Here is a 14,028-nt window from a genome sequence, read left to right on the forward strand (position 1 = left end):
GTCTGCAACAGCATTAGGAGATCCCGTATTTTTCAAGGCATTTAAAAATATCTTGTAACCTGGTATATCTTGGTGTAGTTACTAGCCTAGAAGTTACACTTAGCATAAAAAATCTAATCACTATACAGCTATACATGCACTACAAAATTTTCTATATAAACCATCCCTGTAGTACTTAAGGACCTAAAAAGGAAAAATTATAGTTTCTACGCTGCATAGCAGTAATGCAGCTCAGGTCCATGGACCTTTATGTATAGGCCAACAGACAGTGTGGTCCCACATTTGTTAATGGACCTACTTCCATGGTAAAGTTTTATTTGGGATTTGTTCTCTAGTTCCCTTATTACATTGTATGCCCCCACTACCATTCTTATGGACACAATGTTCTCATAATTAATTCTGGTTTAGGTTTCAGGCAATTTTCTATAAAATTCCTTGTAAATTCACACTTACTGGCGTATACGATACTGTATGTATTGTTTCTAGAAAGGCATAATCTAGTTAACATTTACATCAAAACACTGGAAAAGATGTATGTTATAATAAAGAATTTACCAAACTTTAATATACTTAATTAAAACTTGCTAATAAACAATAATTACTTTGTAGAAATTCAGCTTATTGCCCTACACGACAGTGAATATGTATTTGCATGTGCATACATAGAGAAAAGCAAAAGCACACAGAGAGGCACTCATTAGCATCTGGCTATCTTGTACAGAGTGTTCTCACAGTACATAGATGCCTAAAGTGCCTTTCATTTGGGATACTGCTAATTGAACGCGGTTTGGTGGCAGTTTCTAACTTCAGTTGTTTTAATGTGTGGTACAAGCAATGACGTGACTGGCAGATCAACACTTGGCAACAGCAGAATCATATAAATGGGAAACCATGAGAGGAAAGAAATGCAAGGCACATTATGGCATGACAAAAAGATGAAGCCTTGAACAAAAAGCCATTTTTAGTCATTTTTTTAATTTAAACAATGCTTTCTTTTCCTATAGATCATTTTCATGACAAGACTGTTGGTCCTGTGCTAACAAGCCATCATTCTCTGTATCAAAACCCATGGTGGATAAGAATCATCTAGTGAAGAGTAGGAACTAGGATTAAGATAAAAAATGCACTTTTGTGATTAAGATGTATCTGAAATTTAGGCAGTTAAATAAGAAATATGCTCACAATGTCTTTGCTTAACTGCTATGTCTCTCTTGAAGATGCTTGAAATTTGTGAACATTTCCCTTCAGTTTTTCACTTTCGACTTCTGTAAGAGTAAGAATTTTTTGCCCTGAATACACTCAAAAGAGTTTCAGGCTTGATCAGTCAAAACTGCTTGGCACTAGCTCATTCCTGACTGAATATGCATTTCTTTGTCTTATCGCCTGATCAGTTTGCAGTTCCTGAAGCATGATTAACACACACATTTACTGGATTAAATGCCTCCAAGAATGCAATGAGGACACTGTTTTCTTTTAAATATTGTATCTGGAGGAGAAAGCCTTTCTTTTATGGTGGAACCTTAAGGACTGGAGTTCATGTCTCAAATGAGGGATAATCCGCTTTAAAATTTCCCCTAAGGGAATTCAAACCAGTATTTTTGTCACCTTGTAGAATAACCCAGTTGGGGTCTTTCCATTTGGAAAAGGAAAGATTTGGCTAATGAAGACAGTCAGCAGTCATATCATCCTGTTATACAATGAAGAAACAGATGCACCATTGTCATTGTTGTCGTACTCAGTCCTGCTAACCACCAGCCTATAGATTTGAATAAGGTACATCCTCCATCTCTTCTACTGACATAATGCTCTTGTGCAGTAAATAGTTAAAGATTGAGCAAGCTACAAAAAGAAGCAAAAGAGAGAATGTTGGTGATCAGGGAATTCCTATGGGAAAGTCAGATTTTGGTCCCTATTTCAAGGCAGTTTCTGCATTTTAGCCACAACTGACTGTTAAAAACTATGAAGATATTTTGTAGCAGTGGAAGATTTTGTTCTCAAAACAGATGCCTTAATCATTAGGCGCTACCAAAAGTCAGACTGCTTCTTGCTACCACTGTTCAGTGAATCACAAATTATTTTCTGCACAACAATTGTAGCTTCAGCATAAGAAATGGAGAATACTGCACTAGTACAGAACAGTCCCATGATTACATTTTTAAAAACAGACTTCAGCAACTAATTAATCTAATAATCACTAATGAAAATATTTAAATTACTTCTTTCTTAGTCATTTTAATAACATACAGTATTTAAATTAGAAGAATCCAATTACACTTCAAAATTACGTTTTGCAGAGAAGATGCCTATTAAGCATTATCAGAGCTATAATCTATTTTCATAAAACTTCAGTTAATACGTACATTAACTTCATAACTTTTAGAAAAGAACAATCACAGAAAAATTATATAGGACAATTTAAAACATGGTTTACTACTACCATGAGTAGTGGTAGTATCAGAATCAGTAATATCACCAGAATTAATATGATACAGGTGGAAGCACAAAATAAGAAGTGAAGAGAGGAGAGTTTTCCTGGGTGCATACTTTCCATCATACTAGGACTTCCCAGACATCTCAGATTGTATCTGTGTCAGAAAATTTTCTTTTAGTGTCATTCATACAGTAATATCATCTAAAGCATCATTGCCAGTTACAGTATATCTGCAGAATAAACTAACAGTATCTTCTTCAAACTTTCCAATTGAGGCATTTAGAATGTTTTATGAAAAATGGTACGTTTAGGTTGACAGCACCCTTGAAACTGATAAAAATACTATACTAACTTTACAGACAAATACAGAATGACAGATAGGTATTTTTTACTCCACCAAGATAGCAATAAATATTTTGTGATGAAGAAATCCAAAGTATTTTGTTTCCTAACTTTAAATTAAGACACTTTATTACCAAACTTTCAGTACATCCTCTAGCTATCACTAGTTGCTAAGCAGGGAAAAGGCTGAAAGTGATAGATGGACTTGAACACGATTAGCAGGAAAAAAGAACAAACCCAGAAGGACCAGGCCTATACCAAGACACTATGTGATTTACAAAAAGACAGAAAAAGAACCTGTGCCATTACTGTCATATGCAATCACTACGGATGATCTCACTGATAGCAGTAGAATTTGCTGCTCCTTTGGCAGCAGTAAGTTTCGAAACAGTTAACAATGGGACAAACAATGGAACAGCAAAACAATGCAAAGACAGAACAATGCACAAGCCCTGTGCAATGTAAAGGTGCCTGAAGAAGATTCCTTTTTTTATCCTATGTACAAAGAAGAACAGAATCAACCAAAATCCTCCATTCAGACCAAGAAACTTTCATATAATCACCCTCTTTGTTACACAGAACAATTAAAGGCTAAACTACAACAACTGCTTTGCTCTACACTCAAGTCATGGTTTTGATGAGTAAGATAAATAATAATACAAGCAATCTGAAAAAAAATTAAAAGAACAATAGACATTTCTGATAAGAAATGAGAAAATATGACTAAATGTGTATTCATTCTGTACAAAAAAGGATCTCAGCGTGAGAATTACTAGAATCTTATCTATATTTATACCTTCAGATTCAAGCACAAGGAAATAATTTATGAAAGCCTTGATGTTAGTTTATATCTACGCCATAGCATGCAGTACTGTTCAAAAATACCCATGCTAATACTTAGTATTAGTAATACTAGTAGTTAGCATCAGTACTAAGTTTAGCATAGACTTACTCCGGTTGAAGTGGTGTGCCTCCACCATGTACAATTGGCAGGATAGTGCACTGGGTTAACACAATAATAATGGCTTCAGCATCCACTGTAACTCACTAAGTGCTGGCTCAGATATGTCCATTTGGCACCACATTGTGCCAGAAAGAGGTACATTTTATTATGGTCACAGTGGGTAACAGACTCAAATATCTTAAAGCTTTGAAAATGACAACGGGTAGCCATATGAAAAGATCTTATACTGAGATATAAAGCTTCATAACTTTTTTACCATAAGGCCATTATTTGACTTCTTCAGTGATTCTGCTACTATCAGATGGGTTATTAGTGATTTATATGAATTTGTTTAGTGATGCTGGTCCAGTATTCAAATGTACTTCTGATGTATCTAGATGTATTTTGACTATATAGAAAAGGTTAAAAGCATTAGAATGAACTGTTAATTTGACAGGTGGCGCTCCAGAAAGCAGACAAGAGAGTAAATAAACTGCACTGATGAAATAAGCATGGAGAAACTTGCATAACACCCCGACATTTTGTAAGACTTTTGGTATCCAGGGCTATTAAATTGGTTAATTTTCCTGTTAATGATTTAACTAAACAAAATAGAAAAAAGGGTTAATTTTCTTAAAAATTGTCTTATGCATCTTGACTATTACTGTAAATGCAATACTTGTACTACCATCTCATTCAAAACCAGCAACCTTACATCAATTTACCTTAAATACCATTACAAGTTTCCATATGCAGTTATACAAGAATTAAATAGCAATTTGAATTCAACACTAGTAACCTTAGGAAATAAAGAAAAGCATCAGAGCATTTTAAATATAGAAATGGTCCTACCTCTTTGCTTTCTTCCAGGTCTGACTCGCTGCTGAACTCCTCTGTATTTAAATTTTCAAAATCTGATTCCCCGACAGCAATTGGCACTGTCACAGTGAGACTTGGGTTGTTTATGAATGACATGTAATCACTTTCATCAACAACATATTTTTCCACACTGCTGCCTATACCACTGGTAGTTCCATTCCCTTCTTTAAGATAGGCAAGATTTTTACCTATTTCTACTATTGTGTGGTTGGAAATACAGCTGTCTTTTTTGTTGTTTAGGTCTTCAAGAGGTTTGATTTCATCTAAAACTTTCTGCTTTCTAACAAAGGCTTTTTGGATGAATTCACGCACTTTTCTCTTCACATAATCTATGCCTTTCTGAATCCTTGCCACAGCAATCTGTAGATTGTTCATCTCATTATCATCGTCTGTAGCAGCAAGGTTGTCTGAACTAAATGAGCTCAGCAGCAAGGCCAAAAAGAGGTTGAGTACCTAAAAGACAGTAAGGAGAAAATATACTGGATCTCTTATTTTTAAGTCATAAAAGTAATTCCATTATGGGTTGTTCAATATGACATAATTTTTTTTTCACAGATAGCACTTTATTTCAACCCACCTTCCTGCTATTCTTTCCAGTCCATAATCCCTGTCCCCCATAGTTTATTATAACTTGCCAAAAATACTTGTAGCTTGTTTAACTTGACTAATATAGGTGAAAATCTGAGCTGTTCCTTGACTTCCTCCTCCACACTGGAAGTAGTGCAGGTCTGCTCCTCAAAATGAAGAATGACACAAGGAGGCAGGATACAACATGAGGTAGTAATATATGCAAGCTACATCCACTGTAGTGTTCATAGTCAGGGGAATGCAGGCAGACTCCAGTCTTCTACAGTTCAACAGACCATAGTTTCAGTGTGTTTAATTCAGAATATAATAAAGTTATATATTTGCCAAGAATATATCAGTCTAATTTTGTTTTGGGTAGGAAAACTAGCTAAGAGATAAAGAGTCCACAGATGTGATACACCTCAACTTTAGGAAATTATTTCAGACTTTCTTGCATGACGTTTTACAAACATACAAGAGAAATTTGGACTACATGTAATTATGACAGACTGTGCAAAACTGATTAAAAATTATATTAAAATTATATTTGTCAATTCTTCCTGTTCAAACTTGCAGAATATTTTAGAAAGTATACCACAGGAGTCTCACATTAGTCTGGTTAAACTTGGTATTTATGCCTGTGGATAAGCATATTTATAAAATTCATGGATGATACCAAAAAGAGAAGGGATGCTAGCACTCAACAAGAAAGAACTACAATTAGGCATAACCATGGTAAATTGGTGAAATGACTCAAAATCAATACCGCATTTAATTCTGAAGCAGTAGTGTGGAAATTTTGGTTAAAAAAAATGAAAAGTACATATACAGAAGGTGTGAAAACTGACAAGGTAGAAGCACTGCAGAAAAGGGCATATAGACTGCATCAGGAAGGCAATACTGGTACAGAAATTTCATGTGTTATTTGGGGATGTATCACAAGGAATGTTGGGTGTAATACATGGAAGTATAATTATTCCACATTATTCAGTACTTTTGCCTCTATCCAAAATGCTGCTTGGGAGGAATGCAGAGGCCAGTATGAAAAGGGATAAGTAGTTTATAAATCATCATCTATGAGAAAAAACTAAACAGATAGGCTTATTTTGTTTCAGAAAGAAAAGACTGAAAGTGGAAACAGTAAGCCTTTAAGTGACATAAATGTTGTCATGAAGACCAACTGTTTTCCATCACTATTGATACCAGTCAGTTTAATGAAATTAATTACATGATCTCCTAAAGTCCTTCACCAATCTTCTCTGATTTCTAAATCGGAAAAAATAGGAAATATGTTCTAATAGTTTTTAAAAATCCCCACTGATTACATACCACTAGGTTTCCAATCACCATGACCATCATGAAGACTGTAAGGCACATAGTTTGGCCAGCAACCTCCATGCAGTCCCACATCGTTTCTATCCATTCTCCACACAGCACTCGAAATACAATCAAGAAAGAGTGGAAAAAGTCATGCATGTGCCAGCGTGGAAGTTCACAGTCACTGGAGATCTTGCAGACACATTCCTTGTAGCTTTTCCCAAACAGCTGCATCCCAACCACAGCGAAAATGAAGACAATGATGGCCAGCACCAGGGTCAGGTTCCCCAAAGCCCCCACTGAGTTGCCAATAATCTTAATCAACATATTTAGAGTTGGCCAAGATTTTGCCAATTTGAAAACTCGAAGCTGCAAAACAGAAGAATAACAAGTAGTTATTCATGTTACTAATTGTAATGAAATTATTTCTATACATATTTCAGTTACCCTGTGTCCAAGTCACGTCTCATGTAACCTTTAGAAACTTTAATTACAAAATTTGTATTTCCAGTTCTTTGTACAATACTAGACATCAGCAGTCTTAAGTTCTGATTCAAGTCATAAGAAGTAAATAATACTGTCTCTATGCTCGTTTCAATTACATTGCAATTATCACTAAGTCTCCAATTCAGACTTTGCGTCTTTTGGTGACTTCAGATGCCTATAAACAAGTTGTACTTTTTGGACAAGTTGGACAAAACAACCTTTCTCCTTTAGTTAACTCTAAGAGAATATTACTAAAAATAAACCAGCACATATGAAATGTGATCAGTCTGACAGGACTGTATGTGTACAGACACTCCCAGATCTCTCTCATCTTAACTGGCAGAGAGATGGAAGAAATGGTTTTCCTAGAAAGAGAAACAAGCTAGAGTTGTTAATGACAGGCATACAAGTTACTTGCAAGTATCTTTAACAATATCCTTTCCGTCATTTAAAATAAGAGTAATGTGTCTTACAAAGTTTGTCATACAACAGTGAGAAAAACAGACAAGGAAAGTGTTATATTAAAGTACAATTTGAGACAGACAAGTAGTAATTTATTTGGAAAGATACAGCAAGTGTTCAGACAGTTGAAAGAGGAGAACACTAACAGGAATCTAAATCTAAATATAATTTAATGGGATGAGACATTGATAAAATATATAGATATGAAGTTAAAAACATAATTCTATTATGGAAGGACAAGTCAGTCCAGACATATATTAGACTTTAGGCAAAATGCAATATAATGCTACACAGAGAAGAAACAAATAGATGAATTAAACCCCCTCTTTTTTAAAGGAAGTTATTTAACTTTTATCTTACTTTTTGCTTTATTTAACGAAAAATTTGAGCTTGATGACTAGGAATTCTATCTTCATGTCTCTTACTGTCTAGGTCTTTTCAGAAAAGGATTTGAACATCAACTTGCATGCTAGCCTAATGCTCATCAAGACTAAGGTTTTTCAAGTTCCTATTCATGACAGAGATATCTAATAACAGACAGAGATACTGTAGTGACTTCCGAACAGAAAAGCTGTTAAGCAGCAGATAGACCCTTGCAGAGAATGGTAAGAGGAAGGCTGGTAGTGATGAAAAATCCCTATCCACCCTACTCTCTTCTAAAACTAGCCATGTAAGCAAACTGGTAATGGAAGTCTATCAGCTAAAACTGTGAACGAACTTTTGTTAACTAAACCATTATTTACTAAGCGATGTACTAATCTTCAGTCACAGGTAGTGAGGGCCTGTGGCTCTTGCATTTTTTATTCCCTTATCTATGGAGAAAATGACCCTAAGAGATACTGCCATCAAAAAAAGTTAATCCTTAAAGCACACTCACTGAATTGATGTTGACACCTTGAAGAAGAAATAGACGTTACTAAGATATGTAAAACAAATGACATAATAGATACATGCCATCTAGTGGGCACGCAATTTAGTATTTTATAAGTTCTTATGAAAAGATCTTCTGTCTTAGCCAAATATATAATGTTTAAACGAAAAATGCGTAACGTACATGCAAAAATACAAAAATATAATGTAGAAACATATTTTGTTTAGTATATTTACCAATCGGAATGATCGAAGGACAGATAATCCTTCTACATTTGCAAGGCCAAGCTCCATTAAACTAAGACTCACAATAAAACCATCAAAAATATTCCAGCCCTCTTGGAAATAATAATAAGGATCCATGGCAATTATCTTGAGAAACATTTCTGCTGTGAAAATTCCAGTAAACACCTGCAAGGAAAATACAGTTTCTTACTCCAGTTAAATGAGAAAATATTAAAATAAATAAAACTAACTATCAACTTTTGGTGAGTTATATCTTTAGCAAGAAATCCATTGTATATCTGAATAGCTTCTCTATATTGCCATACTTTGGAGTTAGGAATTAAATTCAGATTTGATGCTCACATATGCATCGCAATGTTTGGTTTCCAAAGAAAAAGATGTAAATGGGAAAAATATGGGATTTTCCTATTCTGCTAATATGCATGTATAAATACCGAGACAGGGAACCTCTTCTGATTTTAATGCTCAGCTTTTCCTCCTTAGATCTCATCTTTGCCCTTGGGACATCTTTTTGCATCTAGGCAAAAAGATAAGTTTATGAGAGGGAAAATTGTTTTATTAAGAAAAAAAATTATACTGAAAGTTAAGCAGAACTGTTGTTCTTTAGAATGACCTGCAGAAGGCACTGTCACGCCATTTCACTGTTTCCTGTGGAGTTGCAGTATGTCTGCCATGCTTACTGGGTCTTTCCCTCTACAATTCCCTGAACACCCAGGACCTCAGGAGGTGCTAGTGAGGAGCGGAACAGGTGTAGGAATCGAACTGAAAGTTCTTATGATTTGCAAGTACCCATCCAAGAAAAAATATTAGATAAATTCCTTTAACCAGCTTCAATGAAAGAAGCTGAAGGTTTCAAAAATCAAAACGCATATTGACTCAATAAAACTTACTATCTTTTGCTCCATAAAGCAAGAGTGGTGAAATCCACAAATGTCAAAAAGAGGGATTCAGTACAACTTAAATTTAAATTCAACTATCCCAGGCCTATAAATATCTGGTCAATATTTTCTTTTAAATATATATACACGGGCCACAGAAGAATTATTTAAGAAAAATGCATTTGACATACATGGTACATCATGAAATACTTACAAGGTTTCCTACTGAAAGTACACCACTAAACTGTTCTGTCATTGGATAGTGCTCCATGGCCATGAACAGAGTGTTCAGGACAATGCAGATAGTAATGGCTAGATCAACAAATGGATCCATCACAATCAAATTTACAATATGTTTGACTTTCAGCCAGGGAGTACAGCAGTCCCAAATCAAGCAAGTGTTAGCAAATTTATACCAGCATGGTGGGCATTTCTGTCTGGATTCTTCCAGTTCTAGAGAGAAAAATGAAAATAACATTTTAAACATATTTCTCTATTGCAGTATCACCTGGGTATTTCCGTGAGGCCTAAATGCTGTTTTCCAAGGTACTGTTGATAAATTGTTGATATTGTAGACCTTTTGAAACCAATGCTGCTGTCAGTCAAAATAAATTGCAATTAAAAACAACCTGTCCCACTGTGTTTTAAATTTGATCTAAAAAGAATGCTAAATATTCAATAGACAAAGTAACCATTCACAAGCAAATGCTACATAGGACGTAAAACGGAAATTTGCCTTAGAAATCTGGCATACAGGATGGCCGATGACTGGATTGAGAGCAGCCCTGAGGAGAAAGACTTGGTGGTATTGGTGATGAAAAAGTGAATATGAGCTGGCAATGTGTGCTCGCAGCCCAGAAAGCCAATCTCATCCTGTGCTGCATCAAAAGAAGTGTGGCCAGCAGGTCGAGGGAGGTGATTCTCCCCCTCTGCTCCGCTCTTGTGAGACCCCACCTGGAGTACTGTGTTCAGCCCTGGGGTCCCCAGCGTATGAAAGACATGGAACTGTTAGAGCGGGTCCAGAGGAGGGCCACGAAGATGATCAGAGGGCTGGAGCACCTATGAGGACAGGCTGAGGGAGTTGGGGTTGTTCAGCCTGAAGCAGAGAAGGCTCCGGGGAGAACTTAATAGTGGCCTTCCAGTACCTGAAGGGGGCCTACAGGAAAGATGGGGAGGGACCCTTTATCAGGGAGTCTAGTGATAGGATGAGGGGTAATGGTTTTAAACTGAAAGAGGGGAGATTTAGATTAGCTACTAGGAAGAAATTCTTTACTGTGAGGGCGGTGAGATGCTGGAACAGGTTGCTCAGAGAAGCTGTGGATGCCCCATCCCTGGAAACATTCAAAGCGAGGTTGGATGATGCTTTAAGCAACCTGGTCTAGTGGAAGGTGTCCCTGACCATGGCAGAGGGGTTGGAACTAGATGATCTTTAAAGTTCCTTCCAACCCAAAACATTCTATGATTCTGTACATAGAATGAATAAAATATTTAAAATTTTCCTCATGAAAGATAGACACTTAGAGCAAACCCTAAGTCAGACAACTATTTAGACAGTATTATGGTCCACGTGTGCAAAATTACTCATGATTACCTTCCCATTTGCTATTTTGGGCATAGTCATTTCAGCCTCAAAGTAATATTTTTCCCTTTCTTACAAGTAATTCTAAGTGTAGTTACAAGTGAAATAGCTGCCTTAAAACACCACTACTACTTAAAGTATCATATATTTAAGAGCACTTTATGGCCTTTTCATACAAAAATTCTGTGTTACATACCTTCCATTGTGTTAGTAAGCATGCTGGCTATACTCATTGCTCTTTGCCTTGCACTAGGATCTGTTAGGTAGTCCATAGGAACATGATAAGAACTAGACCGTCTCTTTCTTAAGTCAGTTTCTGTAGTAGTGCCCTGAAAATAAAACACTGATAAAATACTCTATTGATTGTTCTTTTAATAAGAATAACACTGTAAATTATTATAAAAGTATAATGGTTTAAAACACTTTACTCTCCTGCACCATGCTCTATTTATGTCATGGTTTTGCAATAGACTAACATATGCCTAACTTTGTATATAGCAAATAGCCAAATACATCAGTAGGATTGCTCTTATGATAAAGGATTATGGTTTTAAGTATTTTGCTGAAACAAGGCTGAGACATTAAAACAGATTTTAGACTATAATCAGTTTTTAGACTATAAAAAGTGCCACAATGCTTGTCAATGAGCTCTGCCATAAATTTCTTTCTAATTAGGCAGTGAAGCCTTTTTCTAAACATGAAAATGCACAGCCCACACAGCTAGCAGTAAAAGCACAAACAGTAAATCTATTTTCTTAAGATAACTCTTAACTTAGAATACATTATCAATTTCCTAGAACATGTTTTCAAACAAAATAAAAGAAAAAATACTTAATAATGTTGACATCTCAAAAAAAAAGCCCCTAGAAAAATTAACTATGTGACAGGAACACTATCACAACCCATGGAAGTTGTACTATCAGTGTTATATCAAAAGTTTCATATATGGTCAGCGGGAAGTTAAATACTCATTTAATATATTCCATTAAGTAGATATAATTTTTTTTTTCATTTTGATATCCTATCTGATATACGAATCTTCCAGTTAAGTCTTCAGTTAGCATAATGAATCAATGGGTATGAGACTACACATAGTACATTTATTCAATGGTTTACTATGCTATTCTGTTAATTCCAGTAAATTAGCATGAATTTTCAGTTTCTGCTTTAGCTTATAACTGGAATATATGAAAGGAGCATCCACAGAAAGGCCAGAAAGGGAGTCATTCCCAAGTGACTAAATCTGTAGAAACAGTAGCTGATCATACAGGGAGAGGACATCATGCCTGAGCTATTGCAGACTTTCTTACATTGCTAGCAGTGGCTGCTTTATCAATCATCACCTCTGGCAGAAGCTGTCCAGTAGGTGACATCAGAGCTGGCGGCCCACCGACCAAAGAAACTACTCCATTGCAATCCACAGTGCTGTGCATCTTCCCATTTGCTGGAAGTTGAGGGATTGTCCTGGATGACCTACTGGCCTGGCTAATGTTACTGTTGCGCCGTTCACCATGTCTATGAGGAACAAAGAGAGAATCTCTTCTGCTCTCATTGTCTTCAAAAGTGCTGTGCTCATCATCAGCAAAGTCATTTTCTGATCCTACATCCTTTGCTCGACCTCTGAAGCTGAAAAGACTTGTTCTGCTATTGCGCCTTGGGGAAAACAGGGAGCCACGAATGCTCAGCAAAGACTGTAAGCAAATAAAAACAATGATTATCAGATGAAAATCCCTTTAAATATAATGTTTGCATACAGGGGAAAAAAACACAGTGTTAATATGTCTTAAAGGGTAAGGTCATCTACAAAGAAATGAATTGGTACAGCCCCCCCCCCCCGATATACTCCCTTTTGGATAGTAAACAAAGAGCACATAAGTGACAGACAAAGACTAGTTATTTTACTACTTTGGATATATGAAATCAATTGGTTTAATTAGAGTAAAAGAAACTGCTTGACAGAATTGTTTCCTCTGCCATTCTGCCTGTTTTATTGCCAACTGTTCATAAACTGAGCAAGCACATCTAGACACTGTTTACCCCAGGTTGGCATTAGTCTGACAGACTGAGTAAATAAAATTTTAGGCAAATTTCCCGTGACTCAGTCTGCACACAGAGGTAGCTCCTAAATACTTCCTAGTTTAAAATACATACATATTTTTTCAGATACTAGTCAAGTAGGCCACGATAAGGTTTTTCTTTCTTTTCTAAAGTCTTAGCTATTCTGAATATGCGAAGATATGCCTGCAATTTTATATGAAAAGTCTCACTAATTTTCATCAGTTTGCTCATACGAGTAAATGTTCTGCTATGGGAGGATCTTTTCAGGATCAGAGTCAAAATAATGCTCTAACTTTGCAAATAATTATACATGTTCTTAATTTTAATTCAGATCAGTGATTCCCTTTCCTTGATTGATTGGCATTAGCACCCAAGACCTCTATGAACAGCAGAGATGATACATAAGAAAGCAGTGTCTTTGTTTCTCTTCTGCAACTTATCTTTATGGACCTGAGCCCCATTGTGCGAGGTACTGCAAAATGCAGAACAAAAAGGCCCTCTGCAAAGAACTTATCATCTAAGTGTAACACAACAGATGGATACAAAAAGAGAGGGAATAAAAGGGGGCAAAATTGATGGGTATGATAAACAGTGGTCGTAGCTCACCTGAAGTCACTTCCCTGTCAAGCTTTCTGTAGGCAGCATGGTAAAAGAGAGTTTTAAAGAGGGATTTGAGGAAAGCAATGAAGTGTTCTGTGGAAACTCATGGGAGCTTCTTCCGAGCATGAGGGGCAGCATACCAGAAAGAACTCAAAGAAACTAGTTTGAAAATTTAACAGGAGGTTATGGATGCTGGCATGGGTCTGTCAAAGCTGGGACTTCACTTGTTTACTGTAAGTAGACAAGGTGGGTTGGGAAGAACTTTAGGCACAGTATGTTTTATGGTATTAAAAAAATATCTTTAGGTACTAGTAAATTAGGTAAAAGCAATGAGATAGGTTAGTGCTCTTTGCAACAACATTCTTGATGA

At 36.1% G+C, this 14,028-nt stretch overlaps 1 protein-coding gene across 5 annotated transcripts in view; it reads right to left on the reverse strand.

Moving 5' to 3' along the window:
• The window catches only part of SCN2A (sodium voltage-gated channel alpha subunit 2), a 78,814-nt gene that overhangs the window by 24,731 nt on the left and 40,055 nt on the right, over window positions 1-14,028 (reverse strand). For 3 of the 5 annotated variants that reach the window (XM_074595669.1, XM_074595670.1, XM_074595671.1), the window contains exons 12-17: window positions 12,311-12,691; window positions 11,197-11,329; window positions 9,636-9,874; window positions 8,535-8,708; window positions 6,492-6,848; window positions 4,569-5,048 (exon numbers count right to left, since the gene is read on the reverse strand). In XM_074595669.1, the coding sequence (XP_074451770.1) occupies window positions 4,569-5,048; window positions 6,492-6,848; window positions 8,535-8,708; window positions 9,636-9,874; window positions 11,197-11,329; window positions 12,311-12,691 (1,764 nt within the window). The remainder of the gene's footprint in view (window positions 1-4,568; window positions 5,049-6,491; window positions 6,849-8,534; window positions 8,709-9,635; window positions 9,875-11,196; window positions 11,330-12,310; window positions 12,692-14,028) is intronic. The other 2 variants (XM_074595672.1, XM_074595673.1) reach the window with 1 other exon arrangement.

The sequence above is a fragment of the Larus michahellis genome, chromosome 7 (genome assembly GCF_964199755.1).
Source record: "Larus michahellis chromosome 7, bLarMic1.1, whole genome shotgun sequence".
In the NCBI taxonomy this organism is placed as follows: Eukaryota; Metazoa; Chordata; class Aves; order Charadriiformes; family Laridae; genus Larus; species Larus michahellis.